The 15529-nt window shown below is 44.0% G+C and overlaps 1 protein-coding gene across 1 annotated transcript; it reads left to right on the top strand.

Moving 5' to 3' along the window:
• The first annotated feature begins 1436 nt into the window (after nt 1-1436).
• Nucleotides 1437-15175, top strand: LOC145357149 (polymeric immunoglobulin receptor-like). The gene is made up of 7 exons (XM_080210306.1): nt 1437-1473; nt 5115-5435; nt 8705-9028; nt 10189-10497; nt 11752-12075; nt 13236-13544; nt 14793-15175. The coding sequence occupies exons 1-7, from the start codon at nt 1437-1439 to the stop codon at nt 15173-15175; spliced, it is 2007 nt and encodes a 668-aa protein (XP_080066432.1).
• The last annotated feature ends 354 nt before the right edge of the window (nt 15176-15529 follow it).

The following is a 15529-nucleotide window of genomic DNA, read 5'->3' as shown; positions in this document are numbered from 1 at the left end:
TTGTCCCATTGAGCCTGCACTGACCACTGTACCTCCCAAGCCCTAACCCCATATCCATACATATTTTACCCACTAACCCTCTAACCTATGCATCTACAGTCAATTTAGCATGCTCAATCTCTAACTTGCACATCTTTGGAAGGTGGGAGAAAACCGGAGCACCTGGAGGAAACTCACGCAGACACGAGGAGAATGCGCAAACACCACACCGACACCGGCTAGAAGTCTACAGTATTATGAGAGGCATGGACAGAGTGGATAGATAGAAGATTTTTCCCAGGGTGGAAGAGTCAATTACAAGTGGGCATAGGTTTAAGGTACGAGAGGCAAAGTTTAAAGGAGATGTACAAGGCAGATTTTTTAGACAGAGAGGAGTGGGTACCTGGAACTCATTGCCAGGGAGGGAGTGGAAGGGGATATGGTAGTTACTTGACAAGTAACGAATAGAATGGGAATAGAGGGATATGGTCCCCAGAAGGACAGGGGATTTTAGTTAAGTCAGGCAGCATGGTCAGTAAGGCTTGAAGGGCCGAAGGGCCTGTTCCTGTGCTGTAATTTTCTTTGTTCTTTGTTCTTTATTCTTTGAAAACCACACTACCTCGATTGGTAAGATATTGACAGAGCACAGCCTCTGGGGAAACTGGGGAATTAGGGCCACAACTTGTACATTTCTGAATTTAATTGCACACGCACCCTCTTTACCAACTCATTTACTCCATAATAACAGTGAATGTTTGTTCGCCTTCGCCGTTCCTCTCATTGGAAAATCCAGGTCAATAATTCAATCCAGGAGAGAGTGAAACCCCAGAGTTTATAATTCTTCACATTCTGGGCCAGGGAGACTGATGTTCCGAGTCTGAACATCCTGTGGCCTGTTTAGCGAATAGCTAATTGGCAAATGTCACAATTTCATCAAAGTCAGGGGGGTTTTAGAGAGATCCACCATTTTCTCAAAGCTAATGGAGGAGACAAAACAAGCAGCCAGTAACATGTAATTAGTTTGACATCTCTTCATTGTCTCAGTTCATTGGCCAGTTTACATACTGTGGTATTTTCAGCAAATTCTGGGTCTTTCTGTTTTCAGCAATAGTGCAGGAAGTGTCAGGGTGAATCACACCTCCCATGATGTCAACAACCACATTGAGTGACATTGTCAAAGCCGGACAGTAACTGTCCACAGGTCACCAAAGAGGCAGATGTAGAGCTGTGCCTGCTGGGACAAGGAGATCAGCAGCTAAAAGGGATCTTTCGAGCTGGCACACCCAGTGATAGCAATGGCCAGCTGGGACCTCTGTTCTGGAGCTTTCTGAAGGGTGGAATTTCCTGAGGCCTGGCTTGCTGCTTTCTTCAATCTTATTTCAATTCCGTATCAGAGTTTATTGGATCCACCTTTCAACATCGCAACAAATACTGATTGAAACATTGCCAAAATAACAATGTGGATTCTGATTCTTTTTATCTTTTCTCTGCCTGGTGAGTAAGGGACAGAACTGGATACCGAGATGATGAGTGTTAGATTAATTCTAGTGCATGGTTTATCCTGCAGAGATATTTAAACACTTGGAGACATGTAAAGCTATGAAAACTCAGCAAAAATAAATTAATGGCATTTTTGTGATATTTGTAGCTATTTGTTGATACTATTTTACCACAGAAATATTTACCAGCAAATATTAAATGACATTATTGATTATGAATGTAAGCAAACCTATTCATTTTTGTTAAAAAGCTATGTGACTGAAATAATTAAAATGCAGAAACAACATATTTCAGTCCAGTAAAATTTAACTTGTTAATGTAGTTTCATGCTCAATACATCCTGGAGACTGGAGGGTTTGGAGTACAATGCAGAATGATTCCAATGACAGGGGTTCAATCCACAGACCGGCTGTGGTAGTTCATGGAAAGCTGCCTCCTCACCTTTCCCCATTCCTGTGGAGTGGTGACCCCACACAGAATGTAACCAATTGTCTCTCCCTAATGTTGAGATATGCCTGTGATCCATTGCAGATGATTGCTCACTGAATTGACTCTGAAGACTGCAGAGGTAACAAAGGCTCCAGGACAATATTCCTCAAGTTCGCAATTGTTTATATTATTTAAATTACATCTGATGAAAGTTTTATCAATCTCTGTCAGTGACTCTATTTCATAGAATCCTTACAGCGCACAAGGAGGCCATTCGGCCCATTGAGTCTGCACCAAAGTGTGTGTTACCCATGCCCATAACGCCACATATTTGCCTCATTAATTTTCTTATCCTATACATTTTGGGATAATAAGGAGCAATTTAGAGTATTCAGCCTAACCTGAACATCTTTGCAGTGTGGGAGGAAGCTGGAGTACCCAGAGGAAACCCACACAGATACGGGGAGAAGGTGCAAACTCCACACAGTCAGCCGAGGCTGCAATTGAACCCGGGTCCCTGGCGCAGTGAGGTAGCAGTGCTCACCACTGTGTCAACGTGCCACCCAATCACCTGTACATGCTTCGTCTACTTTGTCCATCCAAGATGTAATCATTTTCTTCTCATTTTTTGACATTTAACAAAGTAAATCTAAATTTTCATGCCAGCCCCATATTAAACTGATGTTATTATGCTGTCTGCAATGGAATTTTTGATTCATTCTGCCACCTCTCCTCCTCGAGATGAACATTAGAAATAGGAGCAGGAGTTGGCCATTTGTCCCTTTGAGCCGGCTCCATCATTCAGCAACATCCTGATTGATCTCCACCCTCAATTCTTATTTCCCGCACTATCCCCATATCCCGCGATTATGTTGGTGCCAAAAATTGTATAAATCTCTGTGTTTAATATCCTTCAAGATTGAACATTTAAAGTTCTCTTGGGTGGAGAATTCCAAAGATTCGCCACACCGTGAGTGAATAAAAATCTCCTCATCACATCCTTCGTGTCTGTCACTTTATTCTGAGACTGTGATCCTGTGTTGCAGAATGCCCAGCCCTGGGAGGGTGGTACATATATGCTCAAAATGTACCCTGTCAATCTCCTTAAGAATTTTACACATTTCAATTCAATCACCTCTGATTCTTCCAACCAACAGGAAATATGCACCTTGTGGACTCATCCTGTTCCCATCCTATCCCCTTATCCCAGGAACCAGCCTTGGGAATCTTCATTGCACTTTTTCCTGAATAATGTGTCATTCCTGGTGCACTGACCTGTGGGGCAGGCAGAGGCCCAGATTGCCGTCCCTGGGCCGTGTTCACTGAGTCGGGAAAGACAATAAAAAATGAGTTGGGACGGGTGACCCGGGAACAAATCCACAGGCTGCTCAGCCCGGAGGCGAGCTGGACACAAGGCCTGTTTCTGTGCCCCAGCGCCATGGTTCATAAATAAAATCATTTAAACAACAAAATCATCACTCCGGCCCTGACAACTCACCAGAGTTTGTCTCAAAGAGTAACTCTCCCCTCCCAAAGAGTAACTTCCCTCTCCAGAAGGTGTACCCTGGCTGTCCATAAGAACCCACCAAGTTCAGGCCTTTCCTTCACTATTCTAATCTGCACATTCCGGATTCCACACACACTTCTGTTCAACCAAAATCCCACTTCACTTGAGGCAGATGATGAATTTAAGGCAATCCAGAGTTGAACGAATCATATTTGTGTGAATGCCAGCCCGATTCCAGTCCCATTCCCACTCTCGGGGCTTTGAAATTCCAGCCATTCCCAGGATTTTCTCCATGACAGGGACCCTCCAGACCTGGCTGTCAGGTTAACCTTTCACCTGAAAGTCATCACCGAGCTCTGTGAACATGACTGGGGGAGGAAAATCTGAGCCATCTTGTCCCTCAGTATTACACTGGAATGTTCCTGTAGATTTTATGGTGTCGAAATTTGCTGATGACACCAAGGTTGGTGGAACGGCAAATTGCGTACAGGGTGTGGAGAGTCTGCAGAAGGATCTAGATAGGCTGGGCGAATGGGCCAGGAACTGGCAAATGGAATTTAATGTTGGCAAGTGTGAGGTGGTCCACTTTGGTAGGAATAATGGTAGGAAGGACTATTACTTATGTGGCAAAAAACTGCAGCAGGCGACGGTGCAGAGGGACCTCGGGGTCCTTGTGCATGAGTCGCAAAAACCCAGCCTGCAGGTGCAGCAGGTGGTCAGGAAGGCAAATGAGATGCTGGCCTTCATAGCGAGGGGGATTGAATATAAAAGTAGGGAGGTCTTGCTGCAGCTGTATAGGGCATTGGTGAGGCTGCAGCTGGAGTACTGTGAGCAGTTTTGGTCGCCGCACTTACGCAAGGATATTTTGGCCTTGGAGGGAGTGCAGACGAGGTTTAATAGGCTGATACCGGAGTTGAGGGGGTTGAGCTATGAGGAGAGGCTGAATAAACTATGCTTGTACTCATTAGAGTTTAGAAGAATGAGGGGAGATCTCATTGAGACGTATAAGATGATGAATGGGATGGATAGGATAGAGGTGGAGAGACTCTTCCCGCTCAGAAAGGACACTAGGACTAGGGGGCACAGCCTCAAGATAAAGGGGGGGGGCGGTTTAGAACAGAGTTGAGGAGGAACTTCTTCACTCAAAGGGTGGTGAATCTCTGGAATTCTCTGCCCGTTGAAGTGGTGGAGGCTGCCTCGCTAAATATTTTTAAGACGCGGGTTGATGGGTTTTTGATAAGCGAGGGGATTAAGGGTTATGGGGAGAGGGCGGGAATGTGGAACTGAGCCACGACAGATCAGCCATGGTCTTATTGATTGGCGGGGCAAGCTCGAAGGGCTAGATGACCTACTCCTGCTCCTATTTCTTATGTTCTTATGTTCTTATACTCCAGTCTCTGGAGTGGGACCTGACCCTGCAATCCACCCATTCAGAGGCGCCAGTGCAAAGCTTGAGTGACAAGGTGACACAATAACAATGGCCACTATACATTAACAAGAAATCATTGGCAGTGAAGTACTTTGGCACTGACAGCATGGCTCTATATTCATGTTTTCATTCAGCACAAACTAGAAAGAGAATGATGAATACAGATATTGGAGAGTTTCCTCTGTACACAGTGGTAAATCTTATTAAAATGTTTCTCTCTGCATTAAGCAGTTATTTACTTGGTCAATTGCTGAAATGTTGTCTCCTCAGTTTCAGGTGCATTGTGGGCAGAAGAGACAGTCACAGGAATTGTGGGAAGAGCGATCACAATAAATTGCCATTATGATGAACAATACAAACAAAACGTGAAATATTGGTGTAGAGGTTCGGGTGACTATTGCTCACCTTCAGTGAGAACGGATGATCCAGATGGACGGCGAGAGAGAATGTCGATCACAGATAACAAGGCACAAGGAATATTTGCTGTTACGATGGAGGATCTTCACTCCGGAGATGGCGGATGGTACAGCTGTGGAATTGATACACCTGGCGAAAATCCAGAGTTTACTGTGGAACTGCAAATATCTCACGGTACATTATTCTCAATGATTTTCTTTATTACTGAAATGCCTGATCCATGTTTTATTCACAAGGAAACATTGACAGCTCCGATATCCCGAGGCTCTGCAGCAATGCAGAGTCTGACAGCTAGAGGGCAGAGATCTGGAAATCCGACTCTTGTGACACAAACTCAATTTGTGGCCTGTCCAACATTCTGATCAAAAACTTCAAACATTATCAGGCTAACAATTCCTTTAACTATGGGATATTGTGAAAGAAATTACCCGCGATGCTCAGAATATTTTTCTGTCTCTGTAATGTATTAAATATCACACTGTCAGATTTTTACAGTCCGGATCAATCTAATAGTCAGACATTAACAAAGTGAAGTGAGCAGCCAGTTGGTAGTAATTGTACCTTGTTGGTTTAGCACTGAATGGTGGGGCTGTGGGGTTGGGTGGGGGAGCACAGAGGGGTTAAATACACAGAAATTGACAATATGTTGGGAAGCCAGTCAAACTCCCAACATCCGTATGTATCCGCAATGTGTCAGTTTGTGCTTCTTTCAAATAAACCAGTGAAAACTCAGGGTGAAGCTGACAGATTAAAAGTTAAATTGGCAAATTTAACAAATAAATAATCCAAAATGGTGAAAGCCCCTGAAAGGGATCAAAGAACAAAGAACAATACAGCACAGGAACAGGCCCTTTGGCCCTCCAAGCCTGCACCAATCACATTTACCTATCTAGACCAAGCGCTTATATTCCTCTCCTCCCTGTTTGTTCATATGTCTGTCAAGATAAGTCTTAAATGTGGCTAATGTATCTGCCCCAACCACCTCACTTGGCAGTGCATTCCAGGTCCCCACCCACCATCCGTGTAAAAACATTCCCCTGCACATTTCTACTGAACCTGTCCCTCCGAGCTTGAACTTGTGCCCCCTTGTAATTGTCATTTCTGCCCTGGGAAAAAGCTTCCAACTGTTCACTCTATCTGTAACTTTCATAATTTTATAAATTTCTATCAGGTTGCTCCTCAGCCTCAGTATTTCCAGGGAGAATAATCCCAATTCTTTCAAACTCTCCTCATATTAATACCCTCCATACCAGGCAACAACCTGATAAATCTTTTCTGCAATCACTCTAAAGCTTCTACGTCCTTCTGGTTGTGTTGTGACCTGAATTGGACACCATATTCCAAATTTTCCACATGATCATAAATATCTCCATGGAAACTTTAAATGTGTCAATCTGTGTGTGATCAACTCCCCCCAGTGAGAGATGGGTTATCAGTTTCAATCTATTAATCACTCAGTCAGTGCAATTAGTGGAATCTACCTGTGCCTGCTCGGGTTACTGAGCAAGGGCAGAAGACAGAGGCAATGGGGGAGGCTGAAGAAGTGACTGGGAAAGATGCCAAGAGGCATTGGAACCTCACTGCTTATTTCTAACTGGATTGTGTGAAAGGTTTAATATCAGTATTTACAGGGTGTTGACTTTCACAGCTGTGGTGGGAATGTGTATTTCTGGGTGACATTTTGGCGATTGTATCTATCAGATCAGCATGGGTGGTTCTCAGACTGTTTTATTTTGGGCCTCAAATGGGGACCCAGGTGACCAATAGCATCAATAGCAGCAACTGCCTCCTCCACACAGACCCTGAGCTCCACAAGACAAAGGAATGAACAGAGACAAGCAGCTCGCTGACGGGCAATCCCACAACACAGGGAGTACACGTTTCCTGATCAGCTTCCTTGATGTGTTGGAATTCCAATGTCTGAAGAGGCTCATTTGACAACAACCAGAACGCTTCTCCAACACAGATTGACTCCATCTGAAATGTGGTCAGCGGGTCCAAATCCCTGTAGAGAGTCTGGCAGCGTAGTGCTGAGTGGACCACTACACACACAATCTGTCACTGCAGATATTGGCGCATGCGCACCGGTCCCCTCGTCGTTGGCCTCCCGATGGCTGGCCATCTCGATCTCCTCCACCATCTGACCACTGGCCTACCAGAGCTCTCCTGGGCCAGCCCTGATTTCCCCTCACTCAGATGGCCAGCACCAATCTCCCCTCCGACCCAGATGGCCAGCTCGGATCTCTCCCCACGGAGATGGCCAACGCCGTTCACCCTCCCCTTTCCCTCTCCTACCGATCCCAGTACACAGTGTCAGTGAAAACCCCACAACTCATTGAGCCCTGAATAGGCCCCACCCTCCAGTATGTCACCGCCCACCAACCCCCCAGCACCACCCACATTGGCACTGGTGCCTGATGGGAGGTGCAAGTATTTGTTTTTCATTCATTTGGGGACATGGGCATCGCTGGCTGGATGGCATTTATTGTCCATCCTGAAAGGTTTGAGAACCCATTTCAGAGGACAGTTAAGAATTAGTCACATTGTTTTGGCTCTGGCATCACATGTAGGCCAGACCAGGAAAGGATGGTAGATTTCATTCCCTAATAGGCATTAGTGAACCAGATGGGTTTTTCCAACAACCGACAATGGTTTCATGGTCATCAGTAGATTCTTAATTCCAGATTTTCTTTATTGAAATCAAATTCCACCAACTGCGGTGGTGGGATTTGAAGACGAGTGCCCAGAACATTAACTGAGATTCTGGATTATTCGGCTTGCGAGAAGACCACTAGGCCATCACCTCCCCATGGATATATGCATATCTTTGGTTGTGGGAGGAAACTGAAGCACCCAGAGGAAAAAACGCAGGCACGGAGAGAACGTGCAAACTCCACACTGACCACACAGCCAATGCTGGAATTGAATCCATGTCCCATGTGTGTGAGGCTGCAGTGCCAATCACTGTGCCACCATGCCACACTGGGTTGACTGAACAAGCAATCCAATCTAATCCCACCATCTAGTTCTTGATCCAGAGCCCCGTAGGTTACAGCATCTCACGGTTAATCCATTTTGTTTTATGTGATCAGGTTATCCACCTCTCCCACCCTCTCCCACTCTTCCAGGCAGTGAGTTCCAGACCCTCAACATCCCCCGACCGAAATAATACATTGCTCCAAGTCTCCTCTAATCCGTTCGCCAATTAATTTAAATCTTTAGCTCATGCTTCATGGTCTGATCTGGAGAGCTGCTATGTTCTGATACAATAGTAGACATTGTAGTTCAGGCTGCTTGGAGGATGGAGAGATATGGAGAGCTAGATGTGTTGGCGAGATTGCAACGTGACTGACCCTGAATGAGAGGTTGATGAGCTGAAATTCACAGAGTGTTTGATTTTCAGATGTTCAGTCAGTTTCTGAATGTTTGTTTCTTTCCCACAGAACAGTTCCCTGTTCCTGAACTCAGATTTTTAACACCACCAAAAGCCTCATGTTCTGGGGGCTCAGTGTCCGTCTCCTGTGAGTCTGTCCAGGGATCACTTCCCATTCGATACACATGGTATGAAAAGACCCCGTCTAGAAATTCAAAGATCTCTGACACCAATAAACTGGATCTACGTTGTCAACGCTTCACACAGCAACATCATCAATATTACTGCACAGCCTCAAATAACCAGGGAGAAAAATCCAGTGAAATGGTTACAGTGTCAGTGATCCACATTTCAGAGAATGACTGCAGTTATTTAACACAAATCAGCAGCGTTGGTAAATATCACTTTAAGCTTCAAAAACTACAACTAATTTTAACAGTAACATCAGTCTGAATTGCTCACAGTTTAAGTTCTAACAATCGCTCAAAGCAATTGGAATTGAAATATAATTGCATTTATTTGGCACTTTTCACATCTTCAGGACAGTTTTAAAGTTCATTCTGGTCAAAGCTGGAACTGATTCAGAGCCATTGTTGTGATGTAGGAAGCTCAGCACCAATTTATAAGCAATGAGCTCCCTCAAAGAGCAATGTGATCATGAGCAGATAATATGCTGTCTGACAGTTGCTGTTTGAGAATATAATAACTCCAGGAGCTGGATGGGAATGAAGCGTGCTTTTGATGCACAAAATGAAAATAAACGATAACCACATGCCTGTGGTGAACACAAAGTTCATGGCGAAATGGGGCTGTTCATAGAACAGCTCCATTGTATGAAGCAAGACCTTGAGAGGATCGATGAACATTTTAATCCTGGTGGGCACAGAAGACCTCGATCGCTTTGGCAGTAGCTGTATGTTCCCTTGCCAAGGACACCCATCTGCGAATATAGCAGAGGAAGAGGGCATCGAGGCTGTGGGGAGTGGGAGTGGGGATGCTGACAGAGAAGGGCTGATGTTGGGTTGAGTGCCCTGTTCTTTGACTGGCAGGATGTTGAGGGGAGGTTGACCCTTTATGTGAGGGACTTTCCCCTTGTCCACTGGAGGTCCGTATGTCCATGAGGTAGAGCCTGATATCTGTGGGCAACAGGGGGATTCTTTAACTTAACTTTAGCTTCAACTTTAAAAATGGTGCCCGATCTCTATGGAGACAGCCTTGCCAGCTCAATCAGGCCCCGCCCCAACTAGAGTGACAACGCAAACCACACCCCGTGATTTTTTTTTGACAATGTCAGGAGATCTGGTGGGAAAAGCTGTCTGTCGTTCCGGACAGAAACTCACCGGTTTTCAGTCTCAACCTGACAATTTGAATTTTTTCTGGAATATTCTACTCATTAAATGAATGTACCCAACACCTCAAATGAGGAGGTATTCAATTGGATTAGAAGATGCGTTGGACAGATTTCTCTGAACATAATGGTGAATCCCATTGAAATATATCTGTTTGTATGAAACAACTATTTCCAGTTCAATTTTTGACCTATTGTCTTTTCAGCTCCAAGTGCATTGCGGGCAAAAAATAAGGTAACAGGAGTTTTGGGAAGAGCGATCACTATCGATTGTCACTATGACAAAAAGTCTCTGTCACATGTGAAATATTGGAGTCGTCAGTGCACTGTTTTGGTAAAATCAGACGACCCAGATGGACGGAGAGGGAGAATGTCGATCACAGATAACAAGACACAAGGAGTATTTGTTGTTATGATGGAGGATCTTCGCCCAGGAGATGCAGGATGGTACAGCTGTGGTATTGATAAGCCCGGCCTCCTTTCAATATTTCCTGTAAAGCTACAAATATCTGACGGTAAATTGTTCTCAGTGATTATCTTTATTAATCTCGACTGAAATGACTGATCGGTGTTTATCTGGGAGGAGACATTGACAGATCCGATACCCGGAGGCTCTGCGGCAGTGCAGAGTGTGGCAGCGAGAGGGCAGTTAGAACAATGATTATGTTGGAGGAATTGTAATTCAGAGGCTCAGAGTAATGATCCAGAGAGATGTGGTCAGATTTATTACACCTTGGACCACACTCCCCTGGTTAACAAGTTGGCAGAAAACCCACCCAAGGACCTGTTGGCTAGAAAATAGATCTTGACCAATCACCAGTTATTCACCAGATACTCACCAACAGCTCACCTCTCCTGTAATAAATTCCTTCAGCTCATTAAACCTTCACACTCAGCTGAAGTCAGACTCCAGCGCTGAGTTCAAAAACAAAGGGACTCAGTACATAATGAGCAGTTCAAGCCAGTTTCCCGAATTAACTATTTCAGTTGCTGCCAGCTGATAGTTTCTATCTTCCATCTCACGTCCTTTGGATGATATTTACGTTGGAATTTTAGTGCCTTGCCCGCCGTGGTATTGGAGTGGGTGTGGGGCAGACAACAGAAATGTCTGTTGACTTTGGGCAGGATTTTCCAGTCTCGCTCATTTGAGGCCATAAAACCTCACCCTCGACTTTAAACAGTACTGACACTTACATGTTAAATGGGACTTACTGTTAAATGTTAAAACAAATACAAATAATGGCCGGAATTCACCAAACTCGTCCAGAGCTGGAATTATCCATTCCCACTGTGAATGCAGATTTGCCTGAGCGCCAAATTCCCTATTCCAACTGGCAGTGGGAGCTGATCACCCGATATCGGAGAATTCAGGTCAAGGTTAGATTTTAGGAAAGGAATTTAAATCTCCGTTATCTCAGCAAACATCCACAGTCTATTTCAGGCAACATCCAATGCTTGTCTCTAACTAATCTGCTATCACGAATATCTGCTGTCCATGAGAACAATGAATAGATACTACCTGCATTCGACCAAGTTCCCACTGCCAACTCTCTCTCTCTCTCTAACACTTTCCCTTCCTCCTCAAGTCCTGGGTGAGGTTGAGAAATATTGATAATATGAAACTATTTAACATTTTGGTCATTCTAATGATTAAAGCTTTTACGTTTAAAGTTAATGCTTTTTTCACTTAGTGTCAAAAGTAGGCTTACATTAACACGGCAATGAAGTTACTGTGAAAATCCGTTAAAGCCAGCTTTTTTTTCCCACAGAGCCCGTGTCTGTTCCTGAACTTAAATTTCTATCACCACCAAATGCCTCATGTTCTGGGGGCTCAGTGTCCGTCTCCTGTGAGTCTGTCAGGGGATCATTTCCCATTCAGTACACATGGCATGAAAAGACCCCGTCTGAAGATTCAAAGATCTCTGATACCAATAAACTGGATCTACGTTGTCAACGCTTCACACAGCAACATCATCAATATTACTGCACGGCCTCAAATAACCAGGGAGAAAAATCCAGTGAAATGGTTACAGTGTCAGTGATTCACATTTCAGAGAATGACTGCAGTTATTTAACACAAATCAGCAGCGTTGGTAAATATCACTTTAAGCTTCAAAAACTACAACTAATTTTAACAGTAACATCAGTCTGAATTGCTCACAGTTTAAGTTCTAACAATCGCTCAAAGCAATTGGAATTGAAATATAATTGCATTTATTTGGCACTTTTCACATCTTCAGGACAGTTTTAAAGTTCATTCTGGTCAATGCTGGAACTGATTCAGAGCCATTGTTGTGATGTAGGAAGCTCAGCACCAATTTATAAGCAATGAGCTCCCTCAAAGAGCAATGTGATCATGAGCAGATAATATGCTGTCTGACAGTTGCTGTTTGAGAATATAATAACTCCAGGAGCTGGATGGGAATGAAGCGTGCTTTTGATGCACAAAATGAAAATAAACGATAACCACATGCCTGTGGTGAACACAAAGTTCATGGCGAAATGGGGCTGTTCATAGAACAGCTCCATTGTATGAAGCAAGACCTTGAGAGGATCGATGAACATTTTAATCCTGGTGGGCACAGAAGACCTCGATCGCTTTGGCAGTAGCTGTATGTTCCCTTGCCAAGGACACCCATCTGCGAATATAGCAGAGGAAGAGGGCATCGAGGCTGTGGGGAGTGGGAGTGGGGATGCTGACAGAGAAGGGCTGATGTTGGGTTGAGTGCCCTGTTCTTTGACTGGCAGGATGTTGAGGGGAGGTTGACCCTTTATGTGAGGGACTTTCCCCTTGTCCACTGGAGGTCCGTATGTCCATGAGGTAGAGCCTGATATCTGTGGGCAACAGGGGGATTCTTTAACTTAACTTTAGCTTCAACTTTAAAAATGGTGCCCGATCTCTATGGAGACAGCCTTGCCAGCTCAATCAGGCCCCGCCCCAACTAGAGTGACAACGCAAACCACACCCCGTGATTTTTTTTTGACAATGTCAGGAGATCTGGTGGGAAAAGCTGTCTGTCGTTCCGGACAGAAACTCACCGGTTTTCAGTCTCAACCTGACAATTTGAATTTTTTCTGGAATATTCCACTCATTAAATGAATGTACCCAACACCTCAAATGAGGAGGTATTCAATTGGATTAGAAGATGCGTTGGACAGATTTCTCTGAACATAATGGTGAATCCCATTGAAATATATCTGTTTGTATGAAACAACTATTTCCAGTTCAATTTTTGACCTATTGTCTTTTCAGCTCCAAGTGCATTGCGGGCAAAAAATAAGGTAACAGGAGTTTTGGGAAGAGCGATCACTATCGATTGTCACTATGACAAAAAGTCTCTGTCACATGTGAAATATTGGAGTCGTCAGTGCACTGTTTTGGTAAAATCAGACGACCCAGATGGACGGAGAGGGAGAATGTCGATCACAGATAACAAGACACAAGGAGTATTTGTTGTTATGATGGAGGATCTTCGCCCAGGAGATGCAGGATGGTACAGCTGTGGTATTGATAAGCCCGGCCTCCTTTCAATATTTCCTGTAAAGCTACAAATATCTGACGGTAAATTGTTCTCAGTGATTATCTTTATTAATCTCGACTGAAATGACTGATCGGTGTTTATCTGGGAGGAGACATTGACAGATCCGATACCCGGAGGCTCTGCGGCAGTGCAGAGTGTGGCAGCGAGAGGGCAGTTAGAACAATGATTATGTTGGAGGAATTGTAATTCAGAGGCTCAGAGTAATGATCCAGAGAGATGTGGTCAGATTTATTACACCTTGGACCACACTCCCCTGGTTAACAAGTTGGCAGAAAACCCACCCAAGGACCTGTTGGCTAGAAAATAGATCTTGACCAATCACCAGTTATTCACCAGATACTCACCAACAGCTCACCTCTCCTGTAATAAATTCCTTCAGCTCATTAAACCTTCACACTCAGCTGAAGTCAGACTCCAGCGCTGAGTTCAAAAACAAAGGGACTCAGTACATAATGAGCAGTTCAAGCCAGTTTCCCGAATTAACTATTTCAGTTGCTGCCAGCTGATAGTTTCTATCTTCCATCTCACGTCCTTTGGATGATATTTACGTTGGAATTTTAGTGCCTTGCCCGCCGTGGTATTGGAGTGGGTGTGGGGCAGACAACAGAAATGTCTGTTGACTTTGGGCAGGATTTTCCAGTCTCGCTCATTTGAGGCCATAAAACCTCACCCTCGACTTTAAACAGTACTGACACTTACATGTTAAATGGGACTTACTGTTAAATGTTAAAACAAATACAAATAATGGCTGGAATTCACCAAACTCGTCCAGAGCTGGAATTATCCATTCCCACTGTGAATGCAGATTTGCCTGAGCGCCAAATTCCCTATTCCAACAGGCAGTGGGGGCTGATCACCCGACATCGGAGAATTCAGGTCAAGGTTAGATTTTAGGAAAGGAATTTAAATCTCCGTTATCTCAGCAAACATCCACAGTCTATTTCAGGCAACATCCAATGCTTGTCTCTAACTAATCTGCTATCACGAATATCTGCTGTCCATGAGAACAATGAATAGATACTACCTGCATTCGACCAAGTTCCCACTGCCAACTCTCTCTCTAACACTTTCCCTTCCTCCTCAAGTCCTGGGTGAGGTTGAGAAATATTGATAATATGAAACTATTTAACATTTTGGTCATTCTAATGATTAAAGCTTTTACGTTTAAAGTTAATGCTTTTTTCACTTAGTGTCAAAAGTAGGCTTACATTAACACGGCAATGAAGTTACTGTGAAAATCCGTTAAAGCCAGCTTTTTTTTCCCACAGAGCCCGTGTCTGTTCCTGAACTTAAATTTCTATCACCACCAAATACCTCATGTTCTGGGGGCTCAGTGTCCGTCTCCTGTGAGTCTGTCAGGGGATCATTTCCCATTCAGTACACATGGCATGAAAAGACCCCGTCTGAAGATTCAAAGATCTCTGATACCAATAAACTGGATCTACGTTGTCAACGCTTCACACAGCAACATCATCAATATTACTGCACAGCCTCAAATAACCAGGGAGAAAAATCCAGTGAAATGGTTACAGTGTCAGTGATTCACATTTCAGAGAATGACTGCAGTTATTTAACACAAATCAGCAGCGTTGGTAAATATCACTTTAAGCTTCAAAAACTACAACTAATTTTAACAGTAACATCAGTCTGAATTGCTCACAGTTTAAGTTCTAACAATCGCTCAAAGCAATTGGAATTGAAATATAATTGCATTTATTTGGCACTTTTCACATCTTCAGGACAGTTTTAAAGTTCATTCTGGTCAAAGCTGGAACTGATTCAGAGCCATTGTTGTGATGTAGGAAGCTCAGCACCAATTTATAAGCAATGAGCTCCCTCAAAGAGCAATGTGATCATGAGCAGATAATATGCTGTCTGACAGTTGCTGTTTGAGAATATAATAACTCCAGGAGCTGGATGGGAATGAAGCGTGCTTTTGATGCACAAAATGAAAATAAACGATAACCACATGCCTGTGGTGAACACAAAGTTCATGGCGAAATGG

This window comes from Carcharhinus amblyrhynchos, chromosome 22 (assembly GCF_965287045.1).
Source record: "Carcharhinus amblyrhynchos chromosome 22, sCarAmb.v2.hapA, whole genome shotgun sequence".
NCBI classification, from domain to species: Eukaryota; Metazoa; Chordata; class Chondrichthyes; order Carcharhiniformes; family Carcharhinidae; genus Carcharhinus; species Carcharhinus amblyrhynchos.
Note: the sequence above shows the minus strand (reverse complement) of the source record. Positions and strands in the feature narration are given on the sequence as shown.